The following is a 23,692-nucleotide window of genomic DNA, read 5'->3' on the forward strand; positions in this document are numbered from 1 at the left end:
ACTGCTCCCAGGGTGGAGACAGTTTGCTGCAGCCTGTGTGTTATGCTGAACTGGGCTGTATTTCCCCAATGCCTCCTGCACCCAGAGCAGAGAAATGATTTTGCCTCTGGCTACTCCCCTGACTCCCACGACTCTCTTTCTTCTTTCCACCCTTCCTCCTAACAGTGGCCATCTTTAATTCTGGGATAGCTTTTTCTTCTGCACTGCAGGAACCCTTGCCTACCTCACCTCCTTGCCTTTCTCCTACCAGCCAGAGAGGGTCCCATCTAACGTTTGTTTTTAAAGAGCCGTGTTGTCTCAGTGACTGTCCTATGAGTTTGATTTCTCAAGATCAAGAAGCAAATTTAGTGCCAAGGTCAGTAGAATCTTTTCTTTCAAATTTCTCCAATTAAAAGAATCCTTTCTCCAATCAAAAAGAAAGGGTGGGGTCCACACTGCTCTTTATGGAGCTAGATGTGTGTACAGGGAATTAAAATTGATTCAGCAGGCTGTGCTCTCACACGTTAGGCTCAGCAGTTATAAAGCAATTCCAGATATTTCATTGAACAAACTAAAAGGAAAAACACAAGGAATTTTTATTACTGATGTAAACACAATTATATGTTAAAAGCATGTTAATTTTACTTAGGAACTCCTAAAAAAAATCATACCAAGGCTGACAAAATCAGAAATTTTCATAATATCTTCCGTGAAAAACCATTATGTGTAAAACTGGCAAGTGATTAAAATCTTTAAATTAGCATGGTTTTAATAACCAGAGGTATGATAAATTACAGCAATTAGATTTTTGTTTTAAACACAGTACATGATAACATCTTCAGCAAATCTACCCTGGCATTTTCTGGCAACATAATTTCCCTCTCCATCTCTTCTATGCCCATGTGAAATGAAATAAGAAAAAAAAAAAAACCCTACTATTTCATTCTGTGGCATCTCACATTAACACTGGAGCAGAGAAGTTATTCTATGGTTTTCTTTTCCTTTTATGCATCGAGATATTTTTAATTAGTTCTGTTTCTCCAGCATAATTACTTATATCTTTGCTTAAGTGCTGCAGGATTCCACACAAGGTCTGGTGTTCTCTGAACAGTCATTTTGTTTTTAAAGTTTCTTTCAAAGCATTCTTCTCACACTTCGTATCCTCCAGTATTCTGTTCACGCGGCTTTGGACTCTCAGCCGCCGGGATTAATGTGACAGATTTTCTTCAACGTTGAGAGCTGACTTTGCCCTAGACCAAACCTCAGCTGGAGTTCTCTTATTTCAGAGAATTTAAGGTATATTAAATCCATTCCTATTTAAACCATCTCTCGAGCCAAATGGCTTGGAAATCCATGTCCATCTCTGAAGCAAACAGAACATTTTTCTCCACTGTGCAGACACAAATCCTGTAAATAAAATGACAGGCAAAACAAGCCTCTCTTATCTTCTTGGAATTGTTCCACGTTGCTCAAGATGTGTGTGTTGCTGAACATCAAGTATTTAAAATTGGGATAAAGTCAATTTGGATTTTCCGAGAGAAGATTTCATAATTTCAGATTAAAAAAAGCAAAAGTCAATATATAGGCCAGTTGCACTGGTCTGCTTTTTATCACCTACAACAAGAATTATAATACATAAACCTTCAAAAAATAAGTTGAAACAAAGGCTATAACGGATCTCTGATAAAAAATCATTTGTAGATATGTGCTTTGACATATTAGCAGGAATTTACTTAAATAAATTTATTTGGTACTGGTTTTCTTTCTAAGAGAAGCAGTATTTTTACACCTAATACACTTTGGAGAGGAAAAAGGAAGACTGCCTTTGTCTGATTTCTCCTACTTTGTTTTGGTATTAAAATAGCAGCCTCTGTTGACAAAAGAAGTTTCTCTAAAGATAACTCACATTTTCAAGGAAGACAAAAGACAAAATTAAAGTGGCGATAATTAATGATTAACTGAGGTTTCAACTGAAAAGAACTCATCAATGAGTTCTTACTTCCTCAACTCCGCCACCCCCCCCCCCCGCCCACCGCCTTCCCAGCTGCCCACCTCTGGGGGGCACATCAGGGAGCGTTCACCTGGGTTTGGGCAGGACTCTCTGCAAACCCCAGTCTAGGAGAATGGCGCCCCGAAGCCGCCCAGGACACAACCTATACGGTCCCACAGGTGGCCCTCCGGGAGGTGGGTGGGCTCTCTCCATGGAGAAAGTTAGGAAAGCTCAGAAACCTGGAACGCAGGACCTCCTGGGTGTAAACACTGCCTCTCCCTTGAAGATAAAGTTCTGCTCCCTCCGACTTTTTTTCATAAAGAGCATGGCAGGCACAAAGCCAGGATCAAAGCTGTCTTCTAATTGGTATGGATTTGTAGAAAAAAGGGGACAATGTCAGGAGACCCACACTACAATACACTTGTAGTGCTCTCCTTGAAATTCTCCTGTCTGGGAGCAGGATGCACGTGCTGCCGCAATTTCCATCCCCTGTACTTTATGGGGGACGTAGCAGCCAGTGCAAGTATGATGCTCTGTGTCACTGATACCATGGGCTTTGGAGGACCCGGAAGCCCTCAGAGTACTTGTTCATTTAGATGAACTAAAAAAAAAATGAAGAAATTATCATCACTCTAGTTTTTATTTGTTACTGGATTACTTACTGGATTCTTTTAAACTAATAGACAAAGGCTATACACTATATACATACACACATACACACACACACACACACACACACACACACACATGTATTTATATATAGTCTTGAAAGATCTTTTTCACTGAATGTTTTCCAGGCAGTGTCTGCAGATTTTACCAACTTCCCAAGGCTGACTCACAGCTGAAAGCCTGACTTGGTGCTGTCATTGAGGCCCAGGTCCTGGAACCACCAGACAGGCAGAGTATCTTTGTACTTTGTTCATTTAGCTCTGAGAATAGCACAGAGGACCAGTCAGCTGAATGGCTGAACCATTTCCTGTGGCGAGTAAACACAGCAGTGTTTTACATCATCATTCTCAGCCACATCTCACCCTGGCTTCTCTAACTTCTGTGGAAATGTGAAATGAGTGGGCATGAGCTTCGCGTAACATCAGGGCAATCTTACTTCCATGGCTTCCACAACCGTCCTGACTCCAGTGACGCCTGCGTTTGTGTCAGTCCATGGGACCTCCCTCCTGAGTTCCTGACCCGTATGACCAATTCCCTCCTCAGAGCCTCCCCTGGGAGGCCTCCAAGGACCTCTCAAATACAACACCTAAAATGTCTTCCCACGAGTCTGCTTTTTCAGCGTTTGCCGCCGTGTGAGATGCAGAGTTGACGACACCAGAGTGCAGAGAATCCTCCTGCCCGGGTACCGCGTCTATGGGCTCTTCGCTGTGCTCAGACAGCAGCACGGAGCCTGCCTAGAGAAGCTGCTCCATCCACCTTTGGCCTCTGCTGCTTTCTTGTTGTCCATACTGAGTCCACCTCACACCCTTGAATGTGTCCGTCCCTCTTCATCTTTCTTATCTGCACTCCAGGACTCACTTGCTCCCGGCCACCTGCCTCCCCTCCTGCAATGCCCTTCCAACTGGGCCTACGTGCACAATCCGGCCCCTCCTCCCCCGCTTCCCAAGCCCCCTCCTGTTATCTTGGGCCTCCCCTACTCTGCTCCCCTCAGCTCTTGTCCCACTGACCTTCTCTGACTGTCCTGACCTGCTGCTGGGCCATGGGTCAGGCTGCTGCCTTTGCTGAAAGTCCCACCCGTTCTGTCCCCACGGCTGACTCCTGCTCCTCCTTTGTTCTTGCCCTTGCTTAGGGTCCTGTGAACCCCGGCCTGAGCACAAGGACTGGGCAGGCTCTTCAGCTTCGTGCTGCCAGAGTGTCTGGTTCTTTGCAGCTGCTCCCATTCAAGGGCAACGAATACACGAGTTGTCAGAAGTGTGTTTCTCCCCACCAGTAGACTGTCTCTGGGGGCAGACACACGTCTTTCTGGATGGCTGCCATGTCTCCAGTACCCAGTCCAGTGCCTGTTGCACAGGAGACACTAGGTAAGGATGTGCTGGATGAGTGAGTCACTGGACAACTGATCAGCCCTTCCAGCCTTCCCTCCTGGGCTGGACAACCGTGGTGCCTTATGGTGCTTCTTATCAGGGCCCTGCTCCCTGACGGGGCCTCTCCTTGTCCTCGGTGATCAGGGTCACTGTCTATCACCATCTGGATGCCCTTTTAAGGGTTTAACAACTGTCAACTACAGTAGAAAAGCATCTGTCACACACTAATGAAACTTAGAAACACCTGAAAAACCGTGACTTCAGTGCCAAATGAAGTGTGTTCCGAACTCCTTTGGGTCTGAGTGAACCCATCTGAGGTGGAGGGAATCCTGGACTTGGCTTTGTGAGGGGCCTGGGGCTGCAGCTGGGGTCGGGGTTAGACCTACAGAAAGACAAGTTGGCCGGAGGCCTTGGAGTGTTCACAGCAAAAGAAAGTGGAAAATCCTTTTTTTCAGTAGACTGGAATGGAAGCAGGGGACTGGATATCAATCCTTCATCCTCACTGGTCTGATTCAGAATAAGGTTAATCACCATCCACGCTTTCAGTAAGAGAAAGGAGAGAGCTGTGGGTCTATTCAGTTACCAAAGGCTGTCCACATAACAACAAAGGCCCCACCCGTGCTGGACTGGTTTTGCTCTCTCTCTCTTCCTGCCGGAAGTGTTTCCGGAGTCTCCCCCTGCCTGGCATGGTACTTGGTACTGGGGAAACCACGGTGGACTCAATCTCCTGCTCTTAGGGGGCCCGTAGCCTAGTTTAGGAAAGATCTCAAATAAACAAGTGGCCATTACACGTGTCACACAGCAACAGGCACTCCAGGGAAGAGCTCAGCTGGCTGCAAGGACAGATTCTGTGGGGCTCTGCAGCCACACTAGGGTCTCTGGACCCCACCTGAGGGCGGGGGAAGCCACAGGGGCTTGTGAGCAACGGGGCAATGACACCCCCCCCTCGTGTTTAAGGCACGGAAGTAACGCACCATTACCTTGAGAACCATCGGTGTGTGATAAGGCAGAACATGAAGAGCATTCTGACTTTTCTAAACTCTTGAAGAGCATCATGACATTTCAAGGCCCATGGGTGTCTATTAGCAATTAGCAGTCGGGTAGATTACATGCCTACTGTTGCTCCTGTCATCGTGTTTATTTAACTTGTGGCTCTAGTCACATTGGTGCTATTTTAGCACACTTTTCACATTTGAATAATACGAATCATCTCGGGAACAAAGGAGTAAAACTCAGCATACCCCAGCACTTGTTCAAGCTCAAACATCTCTATGAGAAACGTTTGATCTTTTCTGAGCTGACTCTTCCTGATGCTCGTCCTTTCTTCCCAAGCATGTCCCTCGTCTCTGCTGTAGCCTCTTCCTCACATCCCGCTCTCTACTTACAAGTGTCTTGGAGGCCTCAGTGTTCCTTTCTGCTGCTCCCCTGGGGGAACACGCCCTCCCTCTCTCAGGATTAACCTTGCCCCACATCTCTGCAGGAACTGGGCCAGAAACACTGGACAGACTCCATCTCTCATCTGAAGTCCTGGTTCCTAATTTGCAAATGTCTAAGTAACAAAGCCCCTAGGATGTCCCACCTTTATCACAAATGTGGCAACCATGAGTCTAAATTTATTTTTCATTAAATCAGTTTACCACAAATAAGACAGTTTGTTATACAGGAAATTCTTGTAGGTAGAAAATTTGACTAGATGACTGACCAAGTTTATTCTCACTCTAATATTCTAGGGTGCCAATGGAGTCCCCTTCCCACTACCCCTTTTCTGGGTGTCAGATTCCCACTCTGCCAGGTTTCAAGGTGAGAAACCTGAAAGCTGGCTGGGACTTCTCCTTCCCCTTAAGCCCAGTATCTCATCCATCCCCAAGGCCTCTTGTTTCTCTCTTGGCCCAGCTCTCAGACTCGCCCTTTCCTGTTCAAGTTCTGACTGGGCCCTCATCCTTCTGTTTACTCCTCCAGCCACGGGGCTCTGCCTAAGGCTCATCGTCTTTCCAATTAATCACGTTAAACCTCTGCTTCGTAATATCGACACCTGCCTCCCCGCCAACCACACAGCAGGTTCCTTACTGCATTAAGTCATAATCCCCCACCCAGTTTTCAAGGACCCATGTATCTATCCAACTTTGGTTCCTGCTGCCCTGAACACACAGTTCATCTAGTCTAGCTTGCTTTGCGTAAACTGTACCCCGCACTTGGCATAATCATGCATTTGCCTCTTCTACATGAACGTATTCTAAATATCTTCTCTCCTTCCACCGGCTTAGCGAAAGCCTGCTCAGCTCAGATCCCAACTCCTTCATCAAGCCACCCGTGATGACTCCAGCCTTCATGGGTCTTGCCAGCACTCTTGGAGCCAATGCTGTAAACAACAGTTTGATGCTTGACAACAGAAGCTCTCACAGTAGCTAAACATATACTGGGTGCTTGCTGAGTATCAAGCATTGTGCTAAGTGCTCTACACACGCGAGGCAGCTACCAGTAACAGTCTTGTTGTTCAGGTGAGAGAGGACAGCAGAGCTAAGACAATACGCCAAAGGACACATGTAAATGGTGGAACCAGGAGTTGAACCAAGGAGGTCTGGCTCCAGAGCCCAATCACTTAACCACTACCCCGCCATGGCAATGTCTCCAACATGTCTCTCTACTAGTTCTACAGGGGTTATTTTGCGTTTCCTTAAGTAGAATGCAATCCTTTGAGGTTGGAGATCATGCTTTTTACTCATCTTCCTCCACAGTACCTCGCCCAAGGCTGGTTAAATAGCAACTGCTCAATAAATGCTTTAATTGGCTAAAGGACCAACCTAGCAATGTATCCAACATAATGTCTAAACCTTCCCCAGACATTCTCTTCCTTTACACAGATTTAATCAAACCAAACAAAGAAATGAGTGACAATACAGCACTGTAACAAATCATTATTTTCACTCTTAGAGTTATAGGAATAAAATCCTCCTCTACACCCTAGGACAGTCTGACCGAATGCTCTTGGTTTTTAAATGAAAACAGGATGACCAGCTAAATTCATTAGGTCAGATGGCTCATCCCAACCCTCAGGCCCCAATCCAGTAAATGAAGGTCCTTTATCCCCAGGGGCCAGGCAATCTGCTCTCTTCTGTCTTAAACAGAAACAGTTCTTACTTGATGCACTTACTTACTGTACTTTGTGCATCCTCATGCGTTAAGACAACGGCAGTGGCGTTTCAAAAGCTAATATGAAGACTACAGAGACCTTTACTCCCCAGTCTACCTCCAGCACTAAGCATGGAGAAGTCGGCCAGAAAACAGGGAGCAAATGTTCTTTGTGACAATGCAAAGAGGCCCAACTGTGGGCTAGGATGGGGTGGCCATCTGAGGAGGGCCCCAGGCAGTCATCTAGGAAAGGTGCTTCAGAGTCAGGTGGACTGGCTTTGCTGGGTGAGCATTTAAAAGCTCTCTCAGTCTGTCTCCCTGTCTGTAAACCAGGGGTGATGATAACATCTTACAAGGTTGTGATGAGAACTGTAAATAATGTAAAGGGCTCAGCAGCCTATCTGGCACCTCGTAAGAGCCAAATAAATGCCAGCTATTATTTCATTTGGATCTTAATGTAAAGGCAGTGAGCTGCATCAGGCCAGCCAAAGTCCCCCAAACTTTAAGAGAGGAAAAGAGGAAAACCCAATACACTCAGCAATCAATCACTGAGAACTCACCGAGTGCCCAGCGAGTCCCTAACACAGTGGGAGACACTCTTGAGAAAACCGAGCACCAGTCACCTCCTGCCCTAGGACATTCCAGGAGACAGAGCTCACAGGCAAAGCCAACAGAGAGCTGAATGGTGGTGCTGGCTTTAGGGGGAAAGGCTCGGGGGGAGGGGCAAGAGGAAGTGCACAGGGAAGGGGGGCCTGGGCAGAGGCGGCCACACAAGGATGCTGCTATGTGCCCCACGGTCCTCCCTGGGTGAGTCTCTGGTGGGGGCCAGGACAGGCCCGGCTGGGGCCCAGCTCACATTACCTGGGTTTCAGTGGAGAGCGGGACTGTCGAGGCTTTTTTCCCTTCCTGGTGACCAGGCCAATTCCATAGCCCTGACTCAGAAAATATTCTCTCTGGCTAAAAAACTAGGCCACGGTGGAGAAGGCAAAGCTAGTGGAGAAGAAAAGCAGTCAAGTCCTCCCCACAGAGAACACAAGTGGTTCCCTAACAGCATCAGCAAGAGGAAAGGCATTAGTGTCCACAACAGACACTTTTTCTGAACCAAAGATCCATCCAGAACCCTCTTTAGTTATGAAGCTGCAAACTCTGCAAATTATTACGCCCAACGTTAAATCATGGGCAGTGCTTCAACTTTAAAGTTACTCTGGGGAATGAGAGAAAAGAAATCATGAATTGTGCCAATAACAGGAAGCTGATTACAGGGTCGTGGAGGGAGGGGGAAGGAGGGGACAAGGCAGGGCAGAGGCAGGATATCCTGTGAAGGAGGTAAAATCAAAGCTGACCTGACCTAGAACTTTGTGGTTATTCAAACAAAACAATGATTTCAAACCCAATAAAATCTGGCAAAGCAAAACTTAGAATTTTCACACTAGCCAAAGTAATGACTTTGGAATTTCTTAAAAGTGTCTGGAGTAAGATGACTGTGTGTTTTCCAGTTATTCCTGGTGACACATTCTGTTGAAATCTCTCTCTGCTTTAGGTTCACAAGGCTTTAGCACCATGTTTTAAAAAAAAAACAAATAACAAATGAAAAGTAAATGGCACAACGGATTGAGATGATATTCCATCTGGAATGCATAATGGTGAGTTTGAGCAGGGAGTTTGAGAAGAAAGGAGGTGGGGAGGAGGGGGGAGTGCTGTCCCCTGGGGATGTGGGTGGAGAAGGACCAAGTTGGGCCAAGGAAGACAAGAACCCAGGACCAGAGGCAGGGTCTGAACAGACTGCAGACGTGAGGGTTGATTAGCCAGGCAGGGATCCAAAGTCTAGTGTGGCTGAATCCATGGAAGGAATATTCAGGCTGAGGGGGTGAGCAAAGTTCCAAGGGGAACCCCAAATTGAGGACCAGAGAGGGAGGGGTAGACAGTCCATCAGTGGGTATTAATCAGGACAACTAGAAGTCAGAGGGGACCAAACCCAGCCACAAGAAGACTGCGGGACGGGGCTGGAGTCAAGGCACTGGCCCTGGTGTCTTGCAGTTGAGGAAGGACAGGCAGGCAGGGGACCTGTGGAGGAGCAGGAGAGTCTTACATGGAGGATAACAGAAAGCAGGCTGGGACGTTTCTTCTACAAATCTATGGGGGAACCAGTGAGGGGAGGACACCTGGGTTGCTTGCCTTTCCCATCACCCTCCTCTGGATGGTGACCACTGACAACTTAGGACAGGATAACTCACTGGCATCCTAGAAGTAAGGGGCGAAATTAATTAGCATCTTCTGAAACCCTGGCTGTTTGCTACCTGTGTTCTTGGGAAGGCGATCTAAGATTCAGCAAGAGAACTTTGCCTAAAATGCAGACTGTGTTGGGGTAGGTGGGGCTTGTGTAAGTGGTTCTCGTGGGTGGAACTGAGGAAAGGCGGACCCCTGCTTGCTGTTCGGCAACACCGAAATGCGGAATAATTTCAATGGTCCTTCCGGCTTTCCCAGAGAGCACCACGAGGAAAGCAACAGCAGAATAAAAACTCTGATAAAAAGCCTGAGTACGATGGACACCACACTTGCAGTCTTTTATCCAGAACAGCAGGCAAGAAAGCTGTGTGCAGAGCTCTGGAACCATCTGTATGCTGCTGTTCAGGGTGGTGAGAATTCAGACCTAAGTAAAAACGGATATCTGGGAGGGAACACAGAACTTGTCCCAGGAATCCAGTTGCCCCTGAGGAGGGGCAGTGGGCCTGGGTCCGTCTGACATCATGCCACAAAGTCTGAGAGGCACAGGACAAGCACTGGGGCTGGGGATACCGCTTGGGAACAGCTGGTCATCCAGAGGGTTTGGTTGGGAGTTAGGAAGAAACTGAAGGAAGACAGGATATACAGAAGACAATAACCACTTTCAGTTGCTTTTTCAAACCGCTCCTCCTCCACCTTGCACCTCCTCCTCCCAGCCTTTGGGGAGACCAGCATGATGCTGTGTACCCTCCTTCACGCGCACTGTCTGTCCTTGATTATCCAGATGATGCAAATGCAGGAGTTCCTTCTGCCAGCAAAGCAAGACAAGGAAGCCAAGTGACATTTGTGATGTTTGATGGCAGTCTGCAGTTCCTATTTACACACTCTAAAATCACAGAGGGTGACCATCTGCTTCCTTCCTGATGATTACTAAGAAACGTGGGTGCATAGACCAAGGACTTGCTCTACACCATTCAGAAACAACCGCCAAATTGCTCTGCCCAAGAGAGTACAAAGGAGAGAGACACCCATACGGAATACGAAATGTGACTGCCCAGTGCAGAGAAAGAGGAAAGATATTCAGACAAGCGGGCTCCCGGTGACCAGGGCTTACAGCACGCCCATCTGTCCTCCACCCCTCCGCCCCCAGGGGCAGAGTCAGGGAGCAGCCGGACTATGGGAGCGAAAGGAACAAGTCCACCTCCTCTCTGCAAACAGTTTTAATCTTAAAAGAGTGGGGGAGGCAAGGGTGAGTTAAAGTCCCTTTTTTTCCCCCTTTTAGTCTATGGCTTTCCGCACATCCTTTCTTTGAGGATAACACGGACTGCACCACCCATCTGCTTCTCCCGGACAGCCTGACCCGCTACCCCTGTGCTTAACCCGGCCCCGGGGCTCCGCGGTGGCTCGGCAGATAAACAAAGCATCCCTCTCTGAAAAGCCGGTGGAAGCCGGCCGCGCGGCAGAATACAAATGAAGGCGCTTTCTGCCTGAGACGGAAGTGTACCAAACTCGGGATCTGGGAGGCTTGATTGGAACCAGGCTCGGCTCAGGCATGCAGCCCTCAGCTCAGCAGGAAGGATGGCTGAGACCTGGCCGAGGGCAGGACGTTCTGCGGGGGAGCCCCCAGCTCTCACCAGACTCTCCACCCCGCAACCCCCTCAACCATCAACCCTGGGCACGGGCGGGGAGGTCAGTACAAACAAATCGAGCTTCCTGCTCAGTGCTTAAAACAATGGCTACACTGGAAAGGGTTTGCTTTTCATCAAAGGATGATTTGCTTCCCCAGCACGGGAAGAATTAGATTAAATTCAATAATTAAAAGGGTTTTTTTTTCCCCCTCCTCCCCTGACATTTGCTGTGCAGGTCACAGCACACTGTGTGGGAATTGCAATGCTGTTGTTGACAGAGAACAAGAAACGCATGTGCCGACGGGGGCAGAGGGAGGGCATCTCATGGCGAGATCAGCCTTGATCTGCCACCGGATTACAGGGGCCTCAGAAGAGGCTGATTAATAATTCTGCAGGAGCCCTTGAGCTGGAAAGCTGGCATTCTGAGTCTCATAATCCCCAGTCGTTGCAATACAAAGGAAGGACAGGAATTGAATTCACCGTTCTGAATAGTGAAACTCAAAATTTGAAAGAAACAGGGATCCGCTTCTTCCTGACTGTGTTTGTCAACGTAGCTGCCTGCTTGTTTGTGTTAAATGGCTACTGTGCTTTTTGAATCCAAAATCTGATTATATTTAATTAGTACAGGCATCTGGGATTTCTAATACACAAAGAGTTATTAAAGTAACAAATCTTTCTAAAATATGTTCTCCGTGAAAGAATGTGTTAATTTATGCAGTAACAATTTTTTTTAACATGAAATAATTAACATGAAAACTGCAACAATTAAGAATTCTTTGCAGTCTAATTTATATGTGATTTTCCTCCAGATAATAACCTCTTCAACATAAACCTTCAATACTGGGAGCCTTTGAACAGACACATTTTTCTTCATCTATTTAATACATAAACCTAAACCTACAGCAGGTTTTAGACAAAGTTCTAAACGCCCTGTTTCTACATACATTCCAAAGACTGCCTTGACATTTGCTTTCTCAACAATGATCCTCAGCTTAGAACTTCAAAAAAAAACAAAAAAACCCCAAATAAACCCAAAACACAGAGAAACTCCAAGTTCCTGTCTTTGTGATGATTCAAATCAGGGGAGGAAAGGGTTAAATAGGTGCAAATCTTTCATGTGGGAGATGCTGCTGGAGGGGGTCAGAAAAGACCACAAGGGGTGTGTGTGTGTGTGTGTGTGTGTGTGTAAGAGTGAAAGAGAGAGAGATAGACAGAGCCAGAGCCAGCTGTTGTCACCCCACTGGATCAACAGTAGTGATGTTATTATTGCCACCACTACTAACTAAAATTATACAACTGTCAGCTGAGCATCTGCTTTGTGCTAAGTGCTTTATGTATGTTCTCAGGGAAGCCATACAACAATTTTATGATGTAGATAACTACTATTATCCCTGTTTTCAGAGGACGAAATAAAGACTCAGAGAGGTTAAGTATTTTGTCCAAAGCCTCAGAACTAATTAGCAGTAATGCTAAGGTTCAGATCAAGATAATTTTATTTCATAGGTCATGCTCTTAAACAATCCAGTCCCTGCCATCTTTGGGAGAGGGTGGTATGTTTGCATGCATGTGTCAGTGACACTGCTGAGAATGGCCATCGAATGTTCAGAGTTGACTGGATTAAAAACAATGGAGGTGTGGAGGCAGGGACAGTTCTCAACAGAGAAGGCAAATCTGAGAAAAGAGGAAAATCTGCTGGAGAAGACCATAAGTAGACCACTGGCTCCCAACTGTGTTCAGAGGGCCCTTGGGCATGTAGGTCATATGAAATGGTGACTGCCCAGATCAACAGAAATGGCTGCAAAATAATAATTTATTTTTTTCTCTTACAAGATTGATTTTTCTTTACAGATTACTAATAGTTTTTTCTTAAAATTTTTTTTTTTGGTAAGAAAATAAAGACTCTCTTCATGGAAAATCTACATCAAACACAAAAGGTTCAGGTTCTAAGAATGATTTATATTTCACAAGCCTCAAAGAGCTTTTATAGAGAACCCATTTAATTGTCACACTAATTATATAAAGTAATTATTTTTATTATCTCCATTTGACAGATGCTAAAAATGAGGCACAAGAAGGTTAAATGATTTGCCTGGGGACACACTAGACAGAGATAGTTCAAACTCCTGGCTTCCTGACCGCCAGCCACAGCTTCCTCAGTCTCACCAGGCTGCCTGAGCAGCCGGAGGGAAGCACCACCCTGGGAAGTAACACAGTACCCGTGTGCTCTGCCTATACAGATACGACCACAGAACCTGGTGAGCAGCATCTACAAACGCTAACCATAGCCTTGCCCCCAGGCTGACAAGCCCATTCCCAAGAATATACCTAAGAGATGGGAGGACATGTCCTCCTAGCCACCACCTCAGTGGCTTAATTCATAAAGACCCCAAGTTAGAAATAGCAGTAGAATGGATAAATTGATCTATGTGGACAGTGGAATACTACTCAGCAATGAAAATGGAAGAACTGCCTGTCTTATGCAGCAACCTGGATGACTCTCACCTACGCGATGGGAAGGAAGGCAGACACAGAAGAGCAATACTGTATGATTTGTTTATATGAAGTTTAGTTACAGGAAAAACAAATCTCTGGTGATAGAAGTAAATCAGTGGCCACCTCTGGGAGTGGTTACTGGCTGGAAGGGGATGAGGAGGTCTTTTAGGGGCTGGCAGTGTTTGTATCTTGGCCTGTGGGTGGTTTCAGGGGCATATGCATATGTAAAAATTCAGTGAGATTTATTCATTTTACTGTATGTGAATTATGGCTGAATTAAAAAAGAGTAAGTGTCAGCAAAAGCAAGTCATTCTGATACATAAGCCAGGTCTATCTAAGCTTGTTAAATTTAAATCAACATTAGTCAGCACTGAGCTTCCTGAAAGCTCATGAAGAAAAAAACAAGAGTGTGCTAGGAATTAGCTTTAATCCCTCCCTCTCTCTCTTTCCCAAATGGTGTTTGTGCCTTTCTGCGTGTCTACAGCCCATTCTCGCATTTTTTCATTCCTCTAGAGCTTAGTCTTGTACAGGAACAGGACATGATAACCAGAGTCCTTTTTATTTACCACTTGCTACGTGTCGGCCACTGTGCTGAACACTTTACATGTACCGTTCCACTTAATCTTCGCAAAAATTAAATGACAAAGCAGGTAAAATATATTTCCCACTTTACAGATAAGTAGACTGAGGTGAGAAAAGTTAAGTGCCTTGCCCCAGGCCCCAGAGTTGGCAGGTGGGAGGGTTGGGTTTCAGGTCCGGTTCTCTCTGACTTTCAGTGCTTGCTGGCTGCCCTGTGCAGTCTCAGGCGTCTATCAGTAGCTCCTAGCAAAGCCCTTTCACTTTGCTCATATAATTCACTGAACTCAAATGATTCTTGTTGTCATTACTTAGAGATCCTGATTGGACAGAATGTGACAAAGATTTTATGACTACAGAAGACCTCACTGCTGTCACTGAGGGACGTGCGGAGGGAACAGAGAACGAGCCATACCGAATGATTTCTAGTTGCCTCCAGCGTGCTGCTGGCAGAGGCCCACCCTCCAGCTCGGGGCCTGTCCTGACCTTGTCCCTTCTCCTGCTTATGGTCCAGTGGGGCAGGCGCAGGAGAGGAAAGGGACGCAGGCGGGACTGTTTAACCGAGGCCTGCTTGTGCCCAGGGAAGTGCCAGCTTGTCCACCCAGGGAGGCAGCAGACATTTCAGAGTGCCCTTAGATGGGGGAACTCACAACTGTGATGAGAAACCATTGTCACTCCCAGTCCTAAAATACCTGTGCTTGGCAAACATTTCTGCAGACGGCCCACACTTCCACAATCAGGATGCGGCCTGGCTGTGGCCTGTGGGGAACATAAAACCCCACTTGCAAATCTTATCAGGCACACGGAGCAGCTGTCTGGAGGAGCTGACGAATCCCCCACAGAAACTTCAGCACGGAGCACGCATGCCATCTGCAGAGCACATCGCAGGCACAGGCCCGGCCCTTCCTGCTTCGTAAAGCGGCCGGGGCAGGGCAGACCCTCGGGAGGAGCTCTGTGAACAGCCGGGCTGTCCCAGAGCTGGAAAGTGAAGGTCTTCCAACTCCCTCACACACGCATGTCAGAAGGTACCCCTTAAAAGCTTTTCCATAAAATAAAGGGGAAAAAGAATTTAGGACTAATCTCAATTTTTCTTTTCTGTTCTTTTAATCACTGTCTTGATGAGAGGCAGTCAGCAGAGCTTAAGAGGGTGGATGCCAGCCACACCTGGATTCAAACCCTGCTTCTAACCTTTTACTAGCTGTGTTACTTTGGACACATTAGTGAACCATTCTGAACCCATCTCTGTTTTCCTGCTCAGGCCTGGGCGCTGGGTAGGGATCCTATTAAACAGCCCTGCTCCTTCCTTTACCTCTGTTGCAGCATTTCTTTTATTCTGCCTGCAAATCCTAGGGCCCCAGTCTTTGTTTCTTTTCTCCAGTTCAGTCCTCCAGTTCATTTACTTTTCCTTACTTATCTCCTTGCAGGGTTTGGCACACATCTGAAGATACTCGTAAAAGGGAAGAGAGAAGAAAAAAGAATTTTAAGAGGGAAGGATGGAATATTCTGCTTGGAAATCAAGTTAAGGAAACATGGTACAAAGCTGATCCATTGCGTAATGTCAGGACAGCATCTGGGGAAGCGATGGAGGTGAGGCGGCCACCAGAAAGGCAATCAGAACAGCGCGCTGGGGAGGAAGGCAGGACTGGATGGCCAGGGCTGAGGGGGCTGCTTCACCCTGCTCCACAGCAGAGTGTGCTGTGAGGGGACAGCAGCAAGGGGGTCCCAATACTCTCATCAGCCAGGGCTGCAGCAACGGGTACCTCACTCCATGAACTCAATATCCAGCCCTGTCACTAGCACCCCTGCCAGCATGCTTGGGCTTCTGGTCTTGCAACCTTCTCATTTACTGATGGTTCAAGGTTGTTAACCACAAATTCTATTGCATCCAGAGTCCCAGAGAAGCGGGGAACAAATCCTGAACTGCTCTCTCCAGCACCAGGACTCCACTCACACGTGGAAGGATGCTAATACAACCGACTCCATTCCAAACCCTTCCTAAATCAAATATTCATGTCTTACAACCTTCACCTGCTCTCCTCTCCTCCCGGGTCTGTGAGTGGGGATCTGACAGATTTGCCTCAGGGTAAACTCTCATTCTGGGGCAGGTCGAAGACCCAGGGCGCTTCAGACCCTCTCAGCTCACCTTGACTCAAAATCACGTCCACATTCCTCTCTGGACTGCCAGTGCCAATCAAAGCTGCCTGTGTGCCTTTGATTAGTGATGTGGCACGCCATCTGGCCCGGTACTGGTGTGTGCATGTGTGTGTGTGTGAAATGTACAGGCATACTCGCTGTGTGGACATTTGGCTCCAGGACAAGACCTGCCACGTGTCGGGGAAATTCAAATAGCTCAGCTGTCTGACCAACATGTAATTTAGCATTTGGACAGTATCTGTGCGAGGCTGGGTCTTAGTTTAGCATTTTTCCTCATCACTTGAGACTGCTGAGAAGGATAAGAGGAGGGAAGAATTGGCATGAAATGAAGAATTAAAAAAGAAGGAAAGAAAGAAAGAAGAAGAATCAGAGTTGGCCGTCACAACCTCCAGTAGAAAGCACTGCCCTGTAATCTGTTCCAGGCACTGCTCAGCCTAGCTTGGAATGACCAGCATTGGTTAAAAACAACAACGAAGAAGGTGACCCCCTTCCTTCAGACACGAGTGTATGTTCTCCACGAGGAGCCTACGTTCAATCACAAACTGCACACTTAATTCCATACATTTACCCATTGACCGCTGTGTGAAGTTCCAGGAAGAAAGGAGATAGCTTTGGGAATCCCCTCCTCGGTATCTGGTGCTCCAGAAGCACCTGAAAAGCTGTCGCACTGCTGGTTTGGGATGTATCTTATCTAGAGGCTCATTTCTACAAGCCTTTGGAGGGGGCGGGACGGAGGGCGTGATGAAAGGAGGTGGAGCTTTCTGAGTGGCTCTGCTGTTACCTCCTGTCGTCACTCTAGATCCCCTTACAACTCGTCTTCTCCCTCCTCTGGACCCAGCTGGACCCCTCTGATCACTGGCTCTAGTGGGTTTGGCGGGAGATCTGGAGGAGGGCCGAAGAGCAAGCTTGGGTACGAGTCCCCAGGACCTGCCCGGCTGCCTGTTTCCACCAAAGGTAGCCTCTCTGCGCAGCTGCTGGTGCTTAGCTCCAGTGCTGTTACCAGCTCTGGGGGTGCCGCATCATGCCTTGTTGGTTTTCCTAAACCCTGCCTGAGCCATGGTAAACAACTCCTTTATTAAATTCTCCATGAATGTGCCTTCTGTTTCTGGCTGAGACTTTGATGGAGTGACAAGCTATTACTTTCGGCCTTTCACAACCCTCTTCTCCAAAGGCAAAGTGTCCTGGGCCTGGAAAGTGAGGAGGGCGGCTTGAGCCCGGAGGACCACATCAGTGGACACTCACTCACCAAAAAGCAACGTCTCATCCACCTACTGAGCCCACTACAGTCTCCCACGTGCAGAGCTGTCAGATTCTTGCCAGATTGAGAAGGAAAAACCCAGCCAAAGAATGACATTTCTGGAGGAAGGGAAGGGAAGGAGGGAGGAAGGGCCATGCAGGATGTGGTCAAGAGCCTTCCTCAAGCAAGTGCCCACCTTGTCTGGCTGTGTACTCATTGTCCTCGATCAACCTGGCCAATCCAAAGTCGGCAATCTTGCAAATGAGTCCGTTCCCCACAAGGATGTTTGCCGATCGCAGGTCCCTGTGGATGTAATTCATGCGCTCGATGTACGCCATTCCCGCGGCGACCTGTGGCACCGAGGAAACACACGTTACACATGCTCCACGCACCCCCATGTTGGTGAGTCTGAGGAGGAACTGAGGGACCACGGGGCCCACCTGTGCTGCCATGTCCACAAGGTTTGGTAACTTCAGTGCTCTTCCTTCTCCATCTTTTAAGAAATCGAGTAAACTTCCTGTGAACAAAACACAAAGCCATTTTGATCTCCTTTGACAGATAAAAACTCCCAGTGAAGGGCTATATTTGGTTTTCTTATTAGAAGTAATGAGGTAATTGAATGAAATAATGCTATCAATGGAAAAAAAAAAGGTTTACACACAAAAACAGGCCAGGAAAAAACCATGCATTGAAAGGTAAAATTATTACCTTTCAAAAATGAACAATGGTGACTCCATTTCTAAGGACAACAAAAATGGGATGAAATGAGTCTCAATTCCCTTTGTCATAAGGAAGAACATGTGAAAGGCTGCACCACTTCAGTCTCATTCCCCCATCAGTCCTGCACAAAGAGTGATGTGGGGGAAACAGGGCCCAGCTGAGTGAGTCTCAAAATGTGGTCCTGGGACCAGCAAGAAAGGCACCCGCCCAGGGAACTAGTTAGAAATGCAAACTCTTGGGCCCCACCCTGATTCTACTGAATCAGAAACTCAGGAGATCTGGCTCAGAAATCTGTCTTTTAAGAAGCCCTTTAGGTGATTCTGATACAGAGTAAAGTTTGTGAATCCCTGGCCTAGCTTATTGACAGATCTTAATCAAGAAAAGAATTATCTGAGGAATACAGGGTGGAGCAGGCAGCTCCTCATATTAGATCGTGGCCAATCATGTCTTAAAAGATATCTGAAACAAAACAGCTGGAGCTTCAGAGCCACTGTGGTAACAGCCCAAGGAGCTCAGAATGGACATCGGGGCTGAAACAATCACAGGCAGAAGCTGCATGATCATCGGTGATTTTTTTCATGCTTTAATCACAAAGTTATTTACCAAATAACCCTGGATACAAAGGACAAACAATCCGCCAGAAAACACTTCCAAATAGATTTTAAAAGAAAGTATGTGGAAAGGAAAAATTATACTCGTGTCCTCTGATGTACAAGGCATTGCCTTTTGAGGCTGTTTCTTGTTTGGTTCATCTGTTTTTCCAAAACAAAGCAATCTTTGGCCTTATCCCCAACAATATTGCTTTGATTAGAAAGACAAAGAGAGAGAAAAAGAATGAGAATAAAATGTGCTCTTGAAAAGCATGTTTTTCTACAACTGATGTTTAAGAAGAGAGCTGAAAAGAAAAAAAGATATTGAAAAGATGGAGACTAAACGTAGCTTGGAGATCAGTGTCTGACGTCAATTGTTCAGCCCTACAAAATGGAAATTTAACCCAAGCTCTGGCATCCCAAGTAACAGCAAACTATTATCGCCCTCTGTATCCCCTGAGATTAAAAATGAATTTCTTTAATTACGGAGAGGAGCTGGAACTCCTGACATGTGCACCGCGCAAAAGGTACTGTGTTTCATAAGGATCTGGGGGCACAAACTCAAGGTCACAGTCTGTTCTAAAAACACTTTCATTAGTGAGCGCATAATTTGTGCTTTCTGATAAGAATGCGTAATTTAGGCAGAAAGGAGGAAAAAAGCAAGGAGGCAGTTCTGTTTCCCTCCCAGAAACATCCCTGCATGCCACTGTGAGGGGGGGAGCCTGAGAGGCCACGCCCAACCTTTATTCATGTACTCAGTGACGATGTAGATGGGTTCCTCCGACACCACTGCGTAGAGCTGGACCAGTTTGTCATGCTTCAACTTCTTCATGATCTGTGCCTCCTCCAGGAATGATTCAGGGGACATTGTGCCTGGTTTAAGAGTCTTTATGGCTACTTTTGTGTTTCCATTCCAGGTACCTGCAGACATCCCACAATATTAAGTCAAACTAAAGATCCTCTTTTAATGGGGAAAAAAATTTTTTTTAACTCAATAGCTATTTGTATAAAGTTAGATTTTAAGTTAAAAAAACTTAATATAGTTTTTGTTGAACCAAAAATGTAAGGACTCTATCAAGTACTGTCAACAGGAAAAATGTGTTTACTTATGGCTAGATCATAGTTTATAATTCTTTAAATTTTTTCTTATTTTAATATATTATCACTTTCCTTTTCTGGCTCAGTTGTGTGATGACAAATTTATGCCAAAAGCTCTGGACATTTCTTTTTTTCCTTCCAGTTTTATTGAGATATAATTGACGTACAGTGCTGTGTGAGTTTGAAGTGTAAAGCATAATGATTTGATTTACATACATCATGAAATGTTTATCACAGTAGGTTTAGTGAACATTCATCATCTCATATGGATACAAAATCAGAGAAATAGAAAAAAATGTTTCTTGTGATGAGAACCCTTAGGGTCTGATCTCTTAACAAGTTTCATTATATGATAAGTATAAATAACATACAGCAGTGTTAATTATATTTATCATGTTGTACATTAGACCCCTAGTAATTTCTGGACACTTCTTTATAAAGATCAAGGTCCAGGGGTTAGAATAGGGCTGGGCATCCAATAGCCATCTTGCAGGCAGCAGAGTGAGCATGGAAGAAATTAGATGAAGTTCCTTTTATGGGGTGTGCCATTTAAAAATATATGGCAACACACCGAGGATGTTTGGAAATTACCTCAATACTTTCAGTTGTCAGCAGTGGATGAGCTACTTGACAGAGTCCTTGAAAAGTTGAGCTAAGAGTGCTGAAAAGCATTGGCAAGAAGCTCACAGTCTACTTGCCAATACTTCAACCAGGAAAGGAAAATTCCTCAAGTTTACTGATGGCCAGCCACAAGCACAATGACTGCTACCAGCTAGACTGGAGAGATTCAACAGCAGCTGCAAGGGAGCAGAAATACTTAAACTTAACATGTTTAAAGAGATCTAGGAGGTTCAGAGGCAGGCCTGGTTCATGATCACCATCATTTCCCTCATCTGTAAAATACAGGAACCAGATTATCTTTACAGTCTCTTTCAGCCCCCAAATTAAAAAAAAACAAAAACAAAAAACTAGATTCTATGTGTATCTATTATTAGTCTCATGACTTTGAATTAAAACTATTAATAAGAGAAACAGAAAAATCTGCTAAGTTAGATTATGTTTTCTATTTGGAAAAGTAAGCTGGTTTAAATTAACTTTTATATTTAATATCATTGATTTTAGAACTAAAAAATTCCATAAATTGGAGCAACTCTCGTTACTCTGTTAAAAACGTGGTTCATATCATTGTAACATGCAACCTACAAAAATATAAATCACCAAAGAATAAGTGGCTTAAAAAAGAGTTCATTCAAATCTTATAGAAAACTGACCGCTAAATCTGAATGGGAAATCTGACAATTTGTAAATGGTCTTTTTTGTGAGTGTTTTAGCACCCCTCCCCCCAAATTTAAATAGAGTGAGATCTTTCTCTCTAATAACAACCTGGTTACTTACATAGGCCTTCCATCCTGATCCAGAACCACCACAACATGGTGTTTTATGTTCATTGGGAAACAAAATCTTAATAGCACATGTAATGATTTAACGTTGGTAATTATAAAGTTTGAAAATAAATTTTCACATAGGGTTTAATTTTTCCTGACTTTATTAGTGACTGCATTAAAATCCTTAGGACCCACAATTTCAATTAGAAATTGGGTGGATGAGAAAGAGAAAGGCCATATAAACATACTCTACAATATAAGAGTTAAGGTCCAGATAGAAACTGATACAATAATGTGGACTCTGAAAACAATGACAGTGGAAACACTTATTGTAACAGCTTATGCACACACACATACATGTGCATGTCTGAGTGAGTGTCTTTCTCTCCCTCTTTATCTATGTAGTATTTACTAGTTGCCAGGTTTTGCTCTAAGTGCATTAACTGTATTAAATCTTTTAATGCAGATCACACGTAAACACCTGCACCCACAGAAATCAATTGATACCTATCTACATTGTTTTTCTTTTAAATATCTTTCTGTGGGGGTAAGTAACTAGGTTTATTTATTTTTAGAGAAGGTACTGGGGATTGAACCCAGGACCTCGTGCATGCTAAGCATGCACTCTACCACTTGGGTTATACCCTCCCCTCTACATTGTTTTTAATTGACTCTAAGAAAGGAAGAAGGAGGATTCTATAAGCACCAACATTACTTTACTAACAGATGTTTCGGGGCCTCATAAAAGCAGTGGGGAGAGCTAGTGCACTTGGCCTTAGCAATGACAGGATAACCAAATTAAGAGAAGTGCATGTGTCTACTGAGCACCTACTCTATGCAGGGGACTCTAAACATACTGTCCCATGTAATCCTCAAGACAATCCTATGAATTGGTATTATTTCAGTTTTACAGATGAGGGAACTGAGGTTCAAAGAGATTAAATAAGCCCCTTGCCCATGGTTAATCAGCTAGTAAGGATTCAAGCTCAGGCCACTGAGCGAAAAAGCCCACGGTCTTTCTCTACAGCAGCCCATCTGTAGTATCTTACCTTCCCGTGTCTTAGGAAGAGGAAACACCAGATTCTTATTGTACTAGTTTCCTGTTCTATGGGTGTCTTAATTAACCACGTGAAGTAGGACAGAAGAGTACGATCTGGATGGCCTGTGCCCTTCTAGCTATCCAGGTTAAGTGTTTTGGTCCCATGGGCTGTGTACATGTTTTTGTTCAAAACCATCCTTTGAACTGGCTTTGAGATGCAGCCAAACACAATGTGCCCTCTGCCTTACCAAGCCACACTTCAGCGAAACACCCCTGACCCAGCTTCTTCTCCAGAAACAACGAATCACGTGCAACTTCCCAAGCATCTTTAGCCAATCCAGAAGTTTGTGGGGTACAACTTGATGCAATCACAGTTAAGTTAAAACACAAACCATCAGCTTTCTCTACAGGAAAGGGAATTAATAAGAAAACACAGTCCTTATAATCCATAATCAGGCATGCACTAGGAGAGATGGAAGGTGATGGGCCCTTGAGGGCGACACTGAGTTCATTCTAGAAACATTTGCATTTGGAAATGAAGGTATTTGGCACAGGCTAGAATATTCCTTTGTACCATTGACTGGTTTATGAATCGAGGCTATAGAATAGTATCATTTGAGCCATTTGCCAATTGTGACCAGAATTCTGAAATCAAAATCAAAATTATGAGTAATTCATATTTTCTTCCTGGCCATCAAGTCTTTATCTTCACCTTCCATCTTTGCTGTTTGGGACTTCCCAAACGAGAAAGCTAGTAATAGAGTAAGTGAGTCTCGGCATACCCATCCATACTTCCCCAAACTGCCCATTTCCCAGTCTCTTGATCAACTGCAGGGATTCTCGAGGAATTTCCCAGACATCTTTGGTTTTGACAGACAGATCGGTAAGCCTTGGCATCCCTTTGTGACAGGGAACTACTAGGCGGCAGCAGAGACCTGCGGCTCTCTCTGATGGGGCGGGGACAGCGGCAGGAGAGGAAAAGAAAAGCAGAACACATGAAACAACAACACTCAGAGGTGCACAAACCCAGCCAGCGCACAGCGTTACTCAAAACAGTGCTACGTCAGCAGAGAACTACACATGTCGTGGAAGGTTAGATGCCACACACTGAAACGTGTTCACTGGAGGTAGGACAGAGGACGTTTTAGATTTGGACTACTGCCTACCCCCGGGTCTAATGTAGTCTGTACATATGTACAGATATAGACGGTTTTGGTATCTGTGCTCACTAAATAGGAAAAAGGTTTGCAGCCCAATGTGCTAATAACATCTTCTGAAATGTTGACGATATGTCCACTGATTTCATAAAGTACATTTGGACTACAACAGTCTTTTCCACCTTCTGTCTAATAGCAAAGGGTTTGGAGACTCTTTGCTATGAATATACTTAAAATTGTAACTTCGGTACAGGAGTCTTC

The 23,692-nt window shown here is 45.4% G+C and overlaps 1 protein-coding gene across 6 annotated transcripts in view; it reads right to left on the reverse strand.

Annotated features, from left to right (window-relative positions):
* FYN (FYN proto-oncogene, Src family tyrosine kinase) overlaps nucleotides 1-23,692 on the reverse strand; it is a 199,480-nt gene that overhangs the window by 13,154 nt on the left and 162,634 nt on the right. For 3 of the 6 annotated variants that reach the window (XM_072965750.1, XM_072965748.1, XM_072965749.1), the window contains 4 exons: nucleotides 23,057-23,221; nucleotides 19,494-19,673; nucleotides 17,883-17,959; nucleotides 17,639-17,792 (listed from right to left, as the gene is read on the reverse strand). In XM_072965750.1, coding sequence (XP_072821851.1) covers nucleotides 17,639-17,792; nucleotides 17,883-17,959; nucleotides 19,494-19,673; nucleotides 23,057-23,221 — 576 coding nt within the window. Of the gene's footprint in view, nucleotides 1-17,638; nucleotides 17,793-17,882; nucleotides 17,960-19,493; nucleotides 19,674-22,522; nucleotides 22,679-23,056; nucleotides 23,222-23,692 lie in introns of all 6 variants that reach the window. The other 3 variants (XM_072965752.1, XM_072965753.1, XM_072965751.1) reach the window with 2 other exon arrangements.

The sequence above is a fragment of the Vicugna pacos genome, chromosome 8 (genome assembly GCF_048564905.1).
Source record: "Vicugna pacos chromosome 8, VicPac4, whole genome shotgun sequence".
Lineage (NCBI taxonomy): Eukaryota > Metazoa > Chordata > Mammalia > Artiodactyla > Camelidae > Vicugna > Vicugna pacos.